General features: G+C 34.9%; 1 protein-coding gene across 1 annotated transcript in view; it reads left to right on the forward strand.

The window, feature by feature from the left end:
• Positions 1-16509, forward strand: part of CFAP54 (cilia and flagella associated protein 54) — a 361147-nt gene that overhangs the window by 114194 nt on the left and 230444 nt on the right. The window contains exons 29-33 of the mRNA XM_017511466.2: positions 301-390; positions 1706-1832; positions 4638-4749; positions 5110-5210; positions 13154-13384. Of these exons, the coding sequence (XP_017366955.1) occupies positions 301-390; positions 1706-1832; positions 4638-4749; positions 5110-5210; positions 13154-13384 (661 nt within the window). The remainder of the gene's footprint in view (positions 1-300; positions 391-1705; positions 1833-4637; positions 4750-5109; positions 5211-13153; positions 13385-16509) is intronic.

Raw genomic sequence — 16509 nt, forward strand, 5'->3', positions numbered from 1 at the left:
GGGTTTGCTGATATAGGACAGCTGTTGAATAAGAGAGAATAATGCCTTAGAAACTTTTTACCTATTTGGTGGTGGACCCCTTAGCTTTTAGGAGGAAAAGTGAAGCAGATAATTTAATTAGATTATTTTTGTTTCCAAAATGTAATGCTATAATTGACATTTTAAGGCACATAATTTAGAATATTTTAGTATTTTCCTGTTTTTCATCTCTTTTAAATAATTTTTATTTTGAATTACTCAAAAAATTTTTATTTTGGGTTATTAAACAGAACATACAATTTTTGAATTTTTTAACTTTAGATGTTACATCTGAACTCTCAGGAGGAGAAGACCCTATATTTCTTTATCCTGTAGTTGTGAATTGGTCAATCAAAGGTGCCGTGAAAGAAGGTAGGTGAACTGAATGTGTATGTGCTGTTCACTCAATTTATTACTGAAGATATTAATTCTGTGGATTTTGTTTCTGTTGTCTACTTGAAGATTTCACCTGTTTTAGACAGGTTATTTTGAATTCTTATCCATTCAGAGTAATGTGGAATCCTGATTGCCAAGTAATGAAAGAGACCTAAATAGGTACATGATTTAAAGTCTGGAAAGACAGAACCTTGATGATGGCTTATTACTATAAAGCTTACAAAAACTAGGGCATTGAAAAATCTATTGGTGGCCGGGCACAGTAGCTCACCCCTGTAGTCTCAGCACTTTGGGAGGCCGAGATAGGTGGATCACCTGAGGTCAGGAGTTTGAGACCAGCCTGGGCAACACGTAAAACCCCATCTCTACTAAAAATACAAAAATAAGCTGGGCATGGTGGTGGGCACCCATAATCCCAGCTACTTAGGAGGCTGAGGCAGTAGAATCACTTGAACTTGGGAGACAGAGGTTGCAGTGAGCTGAGATCGTGCCACTGCACTCCAGCCTGGGTGACAGAGTGAGACTGTCTCAAAAAAAGAAAAAATGAGCCAGGTGCAGTGGCTTACACCTGTAATCCCAGCACTTTGGGAAGCCGAGGCAGGAGGATCACAAGGTCAGGAGATCAAGACCATCCTGGCTGATATGGTGAAACCCTGTCTCTACTAAAAGTACAAAAAATTAGCTGGGCATGGTGGTGGGTGCCTGTAGTCCCAGCTACTTGGAAGGCTGAGGCAGGAGAATTGCTTGAACCAGGGAAACATAGGTTGCAGTGAGCTGAAAGTGTGCAATGGCACTCCAGCTGGGTGACAAAGTGAGACTCCCATCTAAAAAAAAAAAAAAAAAAAAAAAAAAAAAAAAAAAAAAAAAAAGAAAATAAAAAATAAAAAAAATATATATATATAAAAGTGAATTTCAAGTTTAGCTAATTAGAAATGGCAACATAATTGATTAATTCAGAGTCAAATATAAAACTTAGCATTCCTAGTTATGATAATTATCAACAATTTTTTTCCCTGGTCAGTCATGTGTTGGAAGTGACCTTAATGAAATCTTTCTCAATACTGAGATATTTAGAAAATAAATTTAATGTAATTTGTAAAGGATTCATTGATATTAGAAAAACAATAGTTCACACCACATTTATTCCTATATATTTTTTAAAATGGAGAAATCTAAAAAGCAAATTAATAAACTTGCCTGTTTGAACAAAATGACTGTTAGCACTGGCCACCCTTCAGTACTAATAATTGAGTATATTGGTAATTATATGTGAACTTCCTTGTTTTTACAGTTATGAAATTTAAGCAAAAACCAAGATTTCTGGAATTCTTTACACAAGTTATGCTAAAATGCATGAATGAGGAAAAATTTCATCTTGTGGTAGAGATAACAATTCCTGTCCATGACTTCTTGAAAAGGTACTTGCAATGATGAGTTTTATACATGTTAACAACTTTAAAAAATGAGTAACATTGTCAGTTTTAAGAAATATAAGGCAGATGAAGAAGAGAGTGGAGTACATACAGTTCAAACTACCCCCTAAGAGATAGTGAAAAATCCTATCTGTGTAAATAAATAAAAGTAAAAAACATATATACAATGAACTCACAAATGAGAATAGAGTATGTTCAGATCTCTAGCTGGAGATAGATTAAATCTTTTGCTATTGAGTCAGGATGGATAATAGTATCTCTAGGTCATCAGTTCTTTCTCACACAGTTCTTTTTGGGTCCAGTTTTGGTCATTTATCATGTTTCTAATTCTTCTGTGGTAACAAATAGAGCCATTTGTTGGGGTTTCCGTTTGCATATGTGAAGAGGGAGTTCCTCAAATAAAAGCAGTAAACCTTAAAGCTGTCCTTCCTATTCTTTAAGCCTGAATGATTCTCTTTGCTCCCAAAGAAAATGATAGTGCCTCACATCAATTATGAGAGATGCCAGATGAATCCAGCTTTTCTTCTAGCAACTGAGAGTGGGGTGTTCTTCACTGGGCATTGATCTATCCATCCCGTTTTAATAAAAGTAAACATCAGTGACATGAAACTTATTTTTGCAATGGCGGCAAAAGAGAAACATTCTCTTAAAAACATACAGAAAGATATTCCTAAAATAGGTACTTCATTTATTAGAACAGAAGCTTAGAGTATATGTGTACTTCATATTTTCAAAAAATAAAAGGAAATTGCTTATATTAAATGAAACAGGCCATGATAATAACAGAATTGCTCAGAATTAGAGTTTAAAATTTTTCAAACAGCAGTTAAAGTTAGATGTTTAGGAGGGTTAAATAATGTTCTTGATTCCAAAGAAAAACAGAAGATAACTTTCAATGTGCAGTCAAATTTGGAGGGCTGGCTGTGGAAGTCTAAACTAAGAATAAGAAATATTCTGAAAGAGGAGTATAAGGTTATAATACTGTATTTATACTGTACTTTTCTCATGTTCGGATATGTTTAGATACATAAATACTGACCATTGTGTTACAACATCGTCTACAGCATTCAGTATAGTAACACACTGTACAGGTTTATAGTCTAGGAGCAATAGGCTGTACTATATGGCCTAGATGTGTAGCAGGTGATACTATCTAGGTTTGCATAAGTACACTCTATGACATTCACACAATGACAGAATTGCCTAAGAAAGTATTTCTTACAACATATCCCTGCTGTTAAGTGACACATGACTGTATAAATAGCTAAAACAATGAAGAAGTCATCAGTAATATTGCTTTGCATAAAAATTTAAAAATACTATTTATCAAAATGTAAAGCCGTCAGTCAGAGCTCCACAGAGCAGTGCACACATCAAGGAGTAGAGGAATTTAATGTATTCAGTGGATGAAGGTTCTGCTGCACAAGAAGGAGAATGCTGAGATGGTGGCAAAGACTATAGTCTAAATGTGACCTCCTCTCCTTCCCATCTGTTTCTGGAAGAACGTAGCAACCACATCAAGCACCCTGGTAGTGAGGGAGAGAAAGAGGAGAGGCTGTAGAGAAGAGACCTAGCTGGTTGGAAATGAAAGGCCGGCCCAGGCTGCAAGTTGTGGAGGATGGATCCCCAAGTCTCTTATGGTCATTGATCAAAGGCTTCTAATTTAGGCAGCAAAACATTTGCCCAAATGAATGTCAACTAACTGGGAAATTCTTAGGATTGCTACAACTGAGCTGGGGCTCTAGACAACCATGGGATTAGGATCATTTTCATCAAAACTGAAGCAAAGGACCCAAGATGGATTTAGGTCAAGTTTCAATCCCTGGAACTAGCTATCCAGACTCACCCCGTCATTTCATTAGCCTTGCATTAATGAGATCCTACATTTTATTCAAGTTTGGGATCCCATTTATCATGTTAAGCAGCTTTGCTTTACCTGGCTAGTACACCGAAGAAATATAAATTCCCCAAAATATAGAAATTTCTGGAAAAATAGGCAAGTATTAATAAAGGGACAGTGTGAGGCTATCATATTGGGAAAAGGTGAACTCAGCTCCTGTTGGTATTCAGAGGGCAGCAGTGGCTGGGAGTTTGCAAAGCATAGAACCAAAGAATTGAAATCTGTTGGAAGCAAGGAAGCTTGTCTAGGGTTGCTTTTACAGCATTCTCTGAGCTGTAAGAGAAGTGTCCATGTTACTTTATTTTCAGTCCAGTTCTGTTCCATCTACATCATGCCTTCAACTCCTCTTTTTTTCCACGTTAGAAAACCCTGTAGGAGCTTTTATTATATGATTATGATATATAACATATTCTCTCATATATTATGTAATACATTTTAAAACTTATTCAGTCTCCTATAAATAGACATTTAAATTCTTTCTAATTTTTTATGATTGTAAACAGTGCTGCAAAGGACATTCTTATACATCTGTCCTTATGCATGTGTGAGAATTTCCGTAAAGATACAGGGCTGTAGTTTCCAAGATGTGAACATTTTAACATTATTAGATACTGCTAAGTTGCTCTTAAACTGTCATCAATGCTGTGAAAAGTTTCTATTATTCAACTCTTCACTGACACTCACATTTTATAATATGATTTACATTTTGCTCTTTTGAGAGAGCAGCTATTTCTTGATGATCAGAGATATCACAGTCTAATTTATGCATAGGATACAAGCAGTTTTGATATTCTTACATAATTTCAATGACAACCTTAAAGACATGTTACTTTGGGGTAGTTTTGTAAATTTTTGCAGGTCTTTTTGACTGACTTTATCTTTTTTGTTAGGAGAAATGAGTCTCTACTTGAAATAAAAAAAGTGAAACATAAGGACAGTGCTTTAAATAAAAAAGCAAACAAATCTTTAAAGTTCAAAGCTGCCGTAATGGAAATTGGAAGAGTAAGTTATTTATGAGTTTTGAATTTTAGGTAATGAAATTAAGAGATTCATTTATCTAGAGATGATTGGAGACATTTAAAACTCATTATACTATGAAACAGAAGGATATACCAACAACCATATTTCATAATTACACAATACAACATAATTTTTAGATTGACATAGATATTGTTATAATCAGATTTTTTTTTTTTTTGTTTACAGGGGTACTTCTGTTACCTTTGATAGTAATTTTAATTGAGGGTCTAAAGAAACTACTTTATTTCAATGTCAGGAGATAAGCATTAGGGTATGAATAAATTATACCACTGTGTTCAAAGTTTAAATTTAACGTGTAACATTTTTATCTCCTCTATTAAGAGTGCAGAAATTCAACAAAGAATAAGAAGTAAAAGAAAGGAAACTCTAAGAGATCTCATTTTAAAACATCCAGCTATTTCTGAAATGATGGCACATGAAAGGTATTAACTAATTAATTCAATAAAAGTTTACTTGAGCATGACTATGTTTTGGGCATTATTTTGGGTACTACGGATACACTGGTAAACCAGATAGGTGAAATCACTGCCTTTAAGGAACCAAATACTAATGAAAGGAGCATAGTAAATGCATAAATAAAGAAGACAGTTAAAAATGTTGATAAATGTTATGAAGTAAATGAAATTATTTATAATATAGAGTATTTGGCTCGGCGTGAAGGTGGTGGTGGCAATAGTTTAGGTAGGGTGGTTAGAAGAACAAGTTGAAAAATTAATTATCAGTGAACCTAAAGTTCTTGATTATAAAATGTGTTATGGCAAAATGTTTAGTTTCTATTTTTATAAGTACACATTATAAGTATACATATATAAGATTTTTTATTCTTATACATTTGTTATATATCTTACCTTCACTATGTGTTTTTCTATACCTGTTTAGTGATTTTGATTTTAATTTGTACCACATAGATATTAATAGAACCAATTCTGCTTTGTTTTTATTTGCATTTGCCTACTATCTCTTTGATTATTCCTTCATTTTCTTTATTTAAATTGCGACATATTTTAGATGGGTATAAAAATAATATAACAACTATGCAACTTAACGTAAAACCTTTCAAACACAATTGAAATCCCTGTGCACTGTTACTGGTATGCATTTCTGTTTTTCTCTATCCTGGAGATAATACTATCCCAAAATTTGGCATTTATCATGCTGATGAGTGACTTTGTATGTCAGCCTCATATGTATATAGCCTCAAATAATGCATGGTATAATTTTTTTTAATTTGCTTTGGAAATTTGCTTTTTTCTCTCAATATTACGTTTGTGATTTTTTTGAATGTTAGTTATACATGTCTAGTTTATTAATTTTACTGCTGAATGGTATTTCATTATATACCAAATATCACATAATAAACAAATTGTATAATAATAATATAATGCATTGTATTTATTTTATACATATTTATATATGCATAATACATATACATAATATAAATAACACACAATTTAGCATATACATAACATAATATAAATAATATATATATATTTATTACACATATACATTATACATTTTAATAAAAAATTTTAAGTGATTTATTCAGTCTCCCATAAATAAACATTTAAATTCTTTCTAACTTTTCACTGTTATAAACAATGTCACAAAGGACATTCTTTTATGTATCTCCTCATGCATGTGTGAGTTTCTGTAGGGTAAATACACAGGGTTGTGGTTTTTAAGATATGAACATTTTAGCATTACTAACTAGATATTGCTAAGTTACTCTTACATTTTTATCAATGTTGTGAAAAATTTCCATTATTCAACGTCTTCACCAACACTTGATATTATTACCACATTTTTGTGGAACTGTGTGGTGTGAAATTTTATCTCATTGTTGTTTCAGTTTTCATCTCCTTGATTCCTAAGGTTATGCATCTTTTCATATTTTATTAGGGCTGAGAGTTTTTCTAAAAGTTGTTTTAGCTACTCTAGGATCAATACCATTTCATATACATTTTAGAATAAATTTGTCTGTAATATGAATTTTAAAGATCTATTTCTTGTACCATTTCATATACATTTTAGAATAAACTTGTCTATAATATGAATTATAAAAATATATTTATCACTTCCCTCCTAAGTACCATATTTGCTTTGGGATTCAGAATGAATCCCTTTATCACATTTAGGAAATTGTCTTCCATTTTTTATTTTCTAAGAGTTTTGTTGTAAATTATGTTTAATTTTATTGAATATTTCTTTTTCATTTTTTTTTCTTTAATATGATTGTGTGATAAACTACATTATTACATAAATGTTAACCCATGTGTTTTTTGCTGATACCACTTCTGACATAAACCCTGTGCTGTTTTTCAGCACCAGCCAATCTTCAGCACCAACCAATCTCCAGCACCAACTGAGCCTCCCTATATGCACTTCATTGAATTTCTCCTTAGGATAACATCTTGTATAACCATAGCACAAAAAGACAGTTAGATGCTGATGCTGTCTACCTAGAGTTAGCAGCAGATCCCACAAGTTAAAGGGCTCAGTCCCACAACACTGCCACCACTTCAGAGGCCAGTCACAAATGTGATACCTAGGATACCCACACTTCTGACTATAAATTCAGAGATTCCCTCCTCAGGTTTGAAAATTTGTTAGAATAGTTCACAGAACTCAGGAAAATACCTTACATGTTTACTAGCTTAATATAAAAGATGCAAATGAATAGCCAGATCAAGAGGTATGTACCAAGGGCAAAGTCCAGATGGGTCCTGAGCACAGGAGCTTCTGTCCCTGTGGAGTTGGGGCACCACCCTCCTGGCTTATGGTTGTGCCTACCTGGAAGCACCCTGAACCTCCTTGTTCAAGAATTTTCATAACCTGGCTTGTAGCCACCCTCCCCTCCAGGAGGTGGGAGGAGTGGGACTGAGAGGTCTCACCTTCTAATCATATGTAAGATAACCCCTATTCTGAGGCTATCTGGAAGCTCCACCCTGAGTCACCTCCTTAGCATAAACTTATATATGTTCACAGGGACTTTGTGTGAGTAACAAATTTCTTTCACTCTGGAAATTCCAAGGGTTTTAAGACCTCTGTGCCAGAAATTAGGGGACAGGTACCAAATACATATTTTTATTATCCACATCATACTTGCACATTTTTACCAACAGATTCAATTTCTTTGAGATTAATACATCTCTTTGAGTCTCTAATCTTTTTTTGAGTTCCTTTTGATGAATTATATTTTTCTAAAAAATTGTCCATTTTATGAGTTTTCATATTTATTCATAAAAAGTTATACTCTCTTATTACCTTTTGACTGTGCTATATCTATAGTTACATCCTGTGTTTCATTGCTAAGTTCATTAATCTTTGTCTTCTCTCGTATTTTTATCCTTTGTTTTGCCAGAGGTTTGTTGTAGAAAATAAAAAGTTTCTCTTCAAAGTTTCCCTTGTTGTTAAAGAATAATAATAGTAGATGTTTGAAATAATAGTCTCTTTTAAAGACTAACTTTCTTCAAAGCCTTCTTGCTTTTTGCTAGTAACTCTGTTAAGCCCTATCCTATTTGGCTGTTAGATATAAAGAAATTAAGTACATTCTATGTCCTTGTACTTTAACCAAGATATTTATGTGTCGGACATGCTCACAGGCATGTAGTACATTCCATGTCCTTGTGCTTTCATCAGGATATTTATGTCATTTCTTTTCTAAGTCCTTTCGCAAGCAACCTCCCTTCCTTATTTGGACTTCCTCTTTTCCTTTGTTCTCAGTTGCCTTTACCTATTTAGAAAAGTTTTAAGTTGTTAGCCAATCGGGTTTAGTTTAGATTGTGAGGTCTGGCTCCAACCAATGGAGATTAGACACAGCAATAAGGACCCAATGAATAACAAATAAATATGCCTGCCTTTCCTTTGTTCATTGCACTCTCGTGGCAAGACTGCTGATGAGTAGTGCCCTTTCTGCAGAAAGTACAATTACCTTGCTGAGAGATCCTTTGTCTCAGTGCTGAGTTTTCTTTGTGGCACCTAGTACTTGTTTCCAACATTAGTCTATTTTTTAGTCCTTGTAAAGAACCAAATTTTGTCTTTGTTGATCTTTTCTATTGTCTTAATTTTCTTTTTCATTACCTTTTGCTTTTATATTTATTACTTTCTACCTTCCTTTTAAACAACAGCTTTATTGAGATAAGTCACAAAGCCATACAATTCACCCATCTGAGTGACACACTTCAACGGCTTTTGTTACCTTCACAGAGTTCAATCATCAACACCATCAATTTTAGTACATTTTCATTAACCTAGAAAGAAACCCTGCACTCCTTAACTATCATTCCCCTACATCCAATCCTTTCCCTCAGCTTGAAGCATCCATGAATCCACTTTCTGTTTCTATAGATTTGCCTATTCTGGTTATTTCATGTAGGTGTAATCATATAATATGTGGTCCTTTGCCACTCGCTTTTTCACTTAGTATCATGTTTTCCAGGATCATCCATGTAGCATGTCTCAGTATTATGTTTCTTTATTGCTGCATAACATTTCATGGTTTGGATATATGACATTTTGTCTATCCATCAGTTGATAGACTTTTGGATCAGTTGTTAGACTTTGGGATCAAAACTTTTGGTCCACTTTTTGGCTATTATAAATAATACTGCTGTGAACACTCATATAAAGTTTTGGTGTGGACATTTTCATTTCTCTTGGGTACCTACCTTCTTTCTTTTGGCAAATTCAGTTGTTCCTTTTCTAACTTTTTAGGATGCTTACCTCACATAATTTTGGCATTTTCTTTTGGTGGAAATTGACAAGCTGATTATAAATTTATGAGAAAAAAGTGCTACAATTAACTAATAACTGGAGAATGCCTATTGTTTTAAATCATGCATAGAGTATTTATACTATTGGCTCTAAAGCAGGTCTCAAGAAATTTCAAGGAATTGGAATCATATGAACCATATTTTATTACAATGCAATTAAGGTAGAAACGAAATTTTGAAAAGTTAACCAAAAATATCCTATACATTTGAAAATCCGAAGGAGACACTTAGACATAATTAATGAGAAAAGATTGAAATTACATTCACATGTTGCATAACATTTTGATCAATGGTGGACTGCATGTACAATGGTGGTCCTATGCAATTATAAAATCCTATTTTCACTGTACCTTTTCATGTTTAGATGTACAAATGCCATCATGTCATAATTGCCTGCAGTATTTATTACCCTAATCTGCTGTAGAGGTTTTTAGCCTAGGTGTGTAGTAGGCTATGCCATTTAGGTTTGTGTAAGAACATCCTATGATGTTCAGACAACAATAAAATCGGCTAACAACAGATTTCTCAGAATGTTTCCCTGTCATGAAATGGCACACAACTGTACAATTATAATTTAAAAACAAAGAACTTGCTGGAAATATGGTTGGGATTGCTTTGAATCCAGAAAACATAAACATTTAAGTTTTCTTCTAACCATATTTTAGCCGCATCATATATATATATATATATATATATATATATATATATATGTTATATACATACAATATATAATATATAAATAAATATAAATGTGTATTTATGTATTTATATATAAATATACATAAAACATTTATATATACATATACATAAAAATATATACCATATATATATATATGAGATATATATTTTTATATATATGTGTGTATATATATATATATATTTTTTTTTTTTTTTGGACACCCAGGTTGGAGTGCAGTGGCGCTATCGTAGCTCACTACAGTCTCCTACTTCAGTCTCCTGAGTTGCTAAGATTACAGGCATGTGCCACTGTACCTGGCTATTTCTTTTCTTAATTGTAGAGACAGGGCCTTGCTGTGCTGCCCAGTCTGGCCTTGAACTCCTCGGCCCAAGTGGTCCTCCTGCCTCAGCCTCTCAAAATGCTGGGATTACAGGCATGAGCCACTGCACCTGGCTTGCAGCCTACAATTTTTGCTAAAAGCGTTTTCATTCTTATTTAGATCTAAATATTTTTAAATTATCTTTATAATTTCTGCTTCCTGTGAATAGATCTTACATGTCTTTGCTTTGATTAATTCCTTGGTATGTTTTTGAAGCTACTGGACATAGCTTCAGATTTTTAGAACTCTTTGTTATTGATGGTATGTAGAAATAGAGTTTTTTTTTGTATATTGACTTTCCAATCCTTTTCCGCTTTTCCTTTGTCTTCCTTACTGTTCTGGCTAAGGCCATCAATATAATGCTAAAACAAAAATCATGTTAGTGGGCATATTTGTCTGATTCCCATTTCATAGGGAATGTGTTCATGTTTTCAACATTTTATCATTAAGAATGGTGTTTGTGGTAGGTTTCGTTCTGTGGATATTCTTTACCAAATTAATATTATTGTTTATTTCGATTCTCAAATTGTTCTAGATTTGGCTAGCAGGAGCTCTTCCAGGCTAGCTCTTCAGTTTTTGACATGTTTCCATCTTTTTGTTTTTTTTTTTTTTTTTTTTTTTTTTTTTTTTTTTTGAGCTATTTCTCTCTTACCACAAGGTGTTAATCTTGTACACACTCTGTACAGCCCTGGAATCAATTTATTCCTCTTAGTGAGAAGTGGTATTTAGAATCTTAAGTTGCAAGGGCTATGGATATGGCTTTGCTTCCAGGTCCTCTCAATAGTCTGAGCTAGGAAATATATTTGTTCAGATAAATTTATTTATTTATCTAAATGTATCATCTATCTAAACATATCTATCTAAATATAGCTATATAAATATCTCTCTAGTTCTCTTATCTATATATCTAAAACCATATATTCTAATACCTGCAATTCCAGTTCACAACCACAGAATACTTTCCAGAGTTTTCTCTTTTTCTAATTATAACTCTTTTCCCTAATGGTGAAAATCCTGGTTCCATTAATGTCAATAAGCTAGCTCATTTCCTTAGGCTAGAATGTATAGAAGGTAGTTTAAGGGTTCCTAAATATTTTTAAATTCAGGTGTTTATCTGCTTCCTCTTATGGCTTCACATCACTGAGCATTTGTGCTGATCATCCTTGTGGAGCTTCCTCTCTGTCTTTTAGGTGTCTTCAGACTTGTTGCTCATGGAGGCACAATTCAGATTATTAGAGCACCCTGAATGTTAAGAACTGTTCAGATGATAGGAGGAAAAGCATCTAAACTCTGTGGCTTGGCTGTGAATTCCCTTCCAAGCACGTGGAGTCTGTCATTACCTTGTCAAGATACCTGGAGGAGGCCTATCCTGTCGCTGATCTCCCTGAACTATCGCACTCTCCATGGCAAGGATTATTGTTAACTCATCTTGGTCTTTTGAGGAAGATTGATGTATTCACATGAAAACAAGATTGATTTTCATTTGGAAAGTATATTTTTAACTTTCAGGGCATAACTATTAAAAATATTCACATTTATTAAGAAACCAAATAACATATCACTAAAACCAACTAAATAATGACAAAAGCCCTAAAACTCTTGAATTAAAAGCACATCGTCAATAAACTAAAAAAAAATTTAGAACTGAGTCATCAAGTAAACACTGCATATCAAAAGGAAGCTGCCCTCCTTCCTTTCTTCCTCAAATGTTTCCTCCTCTGTTGCAGCAACGTCTGTCTGCCTTCTTCCTATCCATCTTTCTTTTTTTCTTGTATGTGTGTATTTGTGTTGATTCAGATTCTGAACAATATTTGTATAAGTGAACAACATCAGGTAGGATGGTGCTGCCCATGGGGTAGCAACATTACTAACAGAACAAAAACATTGAAAATATGTTTGGAACAATATGCTCTATAAACAACTATGTAACTACATAAATAGTTGGACTATGAGTTTTGTTAGGGATCATTTTTAAAAATGGAATATATACTTGAAATCTAAACTATTAGCTAAAATTTCAGTATTTCTGGAGCATATTGAATATGCAGTTATGAAGTCATCTCATCTATATTCAACCAATGTTTTGTTTCCTCTAGAGTCTAACTAATGTTAGACAAAATTTTGCTGCATTGTTTTTTTCCTCAAGGACCAATACAGAGAAATGATTTTCTTGTTTAATATTGAATTTAGTTGATGAATGTGAACATCATATCATAATTTTGTTGTCTAATCTCAGTGGCCTTTTGGTTATGAAAAAGAAAAGCTCTGTTTGGTTTGAGCTGAGGACACAGACTTCAGAGAGAGTTGAAGACAATACATGGTGTCTCTGTCCCTGGTGCTTATACCTGTGCCTTTTTTTTACCACCTTGGTTCATATTTTCAGCACTGTGGAAATGATAAATAAGCCAGAAACATTTGCGTAAGGGCAGTCAAGTGACTTCTTGATGTATTTTTTTAAACAAATTAGAATGATTTTTTAAAATTAAATATCTGAAAGTTTTTGTGTAATTTCCAAACTTTTTTCTCCCTTGGCAGAAATAAGAGAGCCAGTGTTAGAAGAGCAGCACAACGGTACCTGATGGATTACTTGAATCCTCTAATATCAACTTATATTAAAAGAAAGAGGTTCCGTCGTGTTTCTCTTGAAGAGATGCCCTGGAGAGCTCAGATGAACCTGTATCTAGCAGGCGCACACTTCAACCTGGTTTTACAAAAGCTGGGGGAGCATGCAAAGATGAAATCTGGCACTTCACATATGATGGTCAGGTATAGTGTATTACTGACGAATAATACTTTTTTAGTTTCATGAGCATGGATTGTATTCGTATGTTCAGAGCTCCAGTGGTGCTAACAACTTAAGGAGGTTTACAGAATGCTTCTATCTTTATACTGGCTACATTAGTCTGTTCTCATGCTGCTATAAAGAACTTCCTAAGACTGGTAATTTATAAAGGGAGGAGGTTTAATTTGACTCGCAGTTCCACTGGGGAGGCCTCAGGAAACTTATAATCATGGTGGAAGGGGAAACAAACATGTCTTTCTTCACATGGTGGCAGGAGAGAGAAGTGCAAGCAGGGAAGATGCCAGATGCTTATAAAACCATCAGATCTTGCAAGAGTCACTCATTAGCATGAGAACAGCATGGGGAAACTGCCCCCATGATTCAGTTACCTCCACCTGGTCCTGCCCTTGACATGTGGGGATTATTACAATTCAAGATGAGCTTTGAGTGGGGACAGAGAGCCAAACCGTGTCACTGGCCATTGGTTTATTTCTTAATTTTTAATCTCAGAATCTTTCCCAATTATATGCTTGGATATAAGTGATAATTTGATTATAGCTTGAATATGTTTGTTGATCTAGCTTTCACTGCAAGGGTAAAATGTAATATAAATTATAGAATAAATGTAGATATTAGGAGGCCTTAGGCAAATGTCTGTTTCATAGAGGCATAGTTGAAGCCTCTATAAACAGAGATCATATTTACTCATCCAATGTCAACTTTCTATCATTAACTGAACAGACATTTTTAAGCTCTTACCGTCTTTGGCTAAGTGCAGTGGGAGATAAAAATAGAAGATACATATATAATATGACTGCTGTGTAACCATTAAAAAGGTGATGTAAAGTCACACATTAAAAAACAATACTTGTTCAGTACCTATTAGATATAAGGCACTGAGCTCGGTGCAGTGGGCATGCAAAGATGAACCAGATGCACAAGTTAGGGTCTGATAGGGTATGTCACAAATGCTCATGAATAGCTTGTAATATATGGTAAAAGGGAAGTACAAATAAAATCTTCTTTGTTACTGGAAGAAGGCTTTTCCTTTGGTTGGAACTAGCAATACACATTTCATGGGGAGGAGCTACAGGGCCTGGGTCTTGATGGATAGGCAAGGTTTAAAAATGTGCAGAGAGGGAAATAGGCATTCTCGATAGTTGGAAGAACATGAATCAGAGCCCAGGTAGAAAACACAGGATGCGAACCCCAAATAGTCTGACCAAAATCTAGGGTGTATGAAAGAGAATGGTGTTCGCATGTTCTCACTCACAGACAGGTACTGAACAATGAGAACATGTGGACACAGGAAGGGGAGCATCACACAATGGGGTCTGTTGAGGGGGACCAGAGGAGGGACAGTGGGGGAGGTGGGGAGGTTGAGGAGGGATAGCATGGGGAGAAATGCCAGATATAGGTGACAAGGGGAGGAGGGCAGCAAACCACATTGCCATGTATGTACCTATGCAACAATCCTGCATGATCTGCACATGTACCCCAGAACCTAAAGTACAATTAAAAAAAGGTAATTATTGGAAAAAAAAAGAGTGGTGTGAAATAATTAGAAAAGTAGGTTGGTACTAGACCATGGTGGGTCTTAAATGTCTATTAATTTGAGTTTTATTTTACATGCAGTAGAAGGTTATTGAGGGTTTTCGAGCAGGGCCATGATAAAAATGTCTGTGGCAGCAACTGATCAAATAGATTGGAGGGAGGAAAGACTGGAGACAAGAACATGAATTAGAGGGTATTTATTTCAGTAATCCAGTGAGGAAGACATGCAGGTTGAAACTCACAATAAACTTGATCCCAGTTTCTGTTTCTCCAGAATTCTGGTTAAGCTTGCTACCAAACTGAACCTTTGCAAAAATATCTCCAGATAGATCCCTTTCCCATGTGGGCTGGACCAGACTGGCATTCAAGAAGCAGTTAGTTTGCCTGACTGACCTGGAAGGCTTTTGGCAAAGGGAGCCATTCAAGGGACCATGACAGGGGAAATGGTTCAGAACAGATGGGCTTCCTTACCCTTCTCTGAACATTGAAAAGTTTCTGGGCTTCCAGTTGTACAGGACCCCTCATGCATGATCACTTGGAAACGCAAAAACATAATGATCAAACCTGCATCAGGATAACTTGGTGCTAACTTCAGTTTTATTAAATCTATTAATCTCAGTATTTGTTATTATTATTTTACTTTCCAGAAGTTATTGGGGTACAGGTAGTATTTGGTTACATGAGTAATTCTTTAGTGAGTATTTGTGAGATCCTGGTGTACCCATCACCTGAGTACTATACACTGTACCATATATGTTGTTTTTTGTATCTCATCCCCCTCTCGTTCTTCCCCCCAAGTCCCCAAAGTCCATTGTATCATTCTTTTGCCTTTGCATCCTCATAGCTTAGCTCCCGCATATCAGTGAGAACATACAATGTTTGGTTTTCCATTCCTGAGTTACTTCATTTAGAATAAGAGTCTCCAGTCTCATGCAGGTCACTGCAAATGCTGTTAATTCATTCCTTTTTGTGGCTGAGTAGCCTTCCAACTATAAATATACCACATTTTCTTTATCTGCTCAATTAATGAGCGTTTGGGTTGGTTCCATGATTTTGCAATTGTGAATTGTGATGCTATGAACATGCATGTGCAAGTTTCTTTTTTGAATAATGACTTCTTTTCCCTGGGTAGATACTCATTAGTGGGATTGCTGGATCAAATGGTAGTTCTACTTTAATCAATGTTATTTCTTTTTAAAAATAAGGTTTAGGCATTAAACAATCTTGCATCAAAAATAATAAATAGTTTTGATGCAAGATTGTTTAATGCCTAGACCTTATTTTTAAAAAGAAATAATGGATTGATTCTCATGCCTGTAATCCCAGCACCTTGGGAGGCCGAGGTGGGCGGATCACGAGGTCAAGACATCGAGACCATCCTGGCCAACATGGTGAAACCCTGTCTCTACTAAAAATACAAAAATTAGCTGGGTGTGGTGGTGTGCGCCTGCAGTCCCAGCTACTTGGGAGGCTGAGGCAGGAGAATTGCTTGAACCTGGGAGACAGAGATTGCAGTGAGCCGAGATCATGCCACTGCACTCCAGCCTGGCACCTG

The sequence above is a fragment of the Cebus imitator genome, unplaced genomic scaffold (genome assembly GCF_001604975.1).
Source record: "Cebus imitator isolate Cc_AM_T3 unplaced genomic scaffold, Cebus_imitator-1.0 Scaffold18, whole genome shotgun sequence".
Lineage (NCBI taxonomy): Eukaryota > Metazoa > Chordata > Mammalia > Primates > Cebidae > Cebus > Cebus imitator.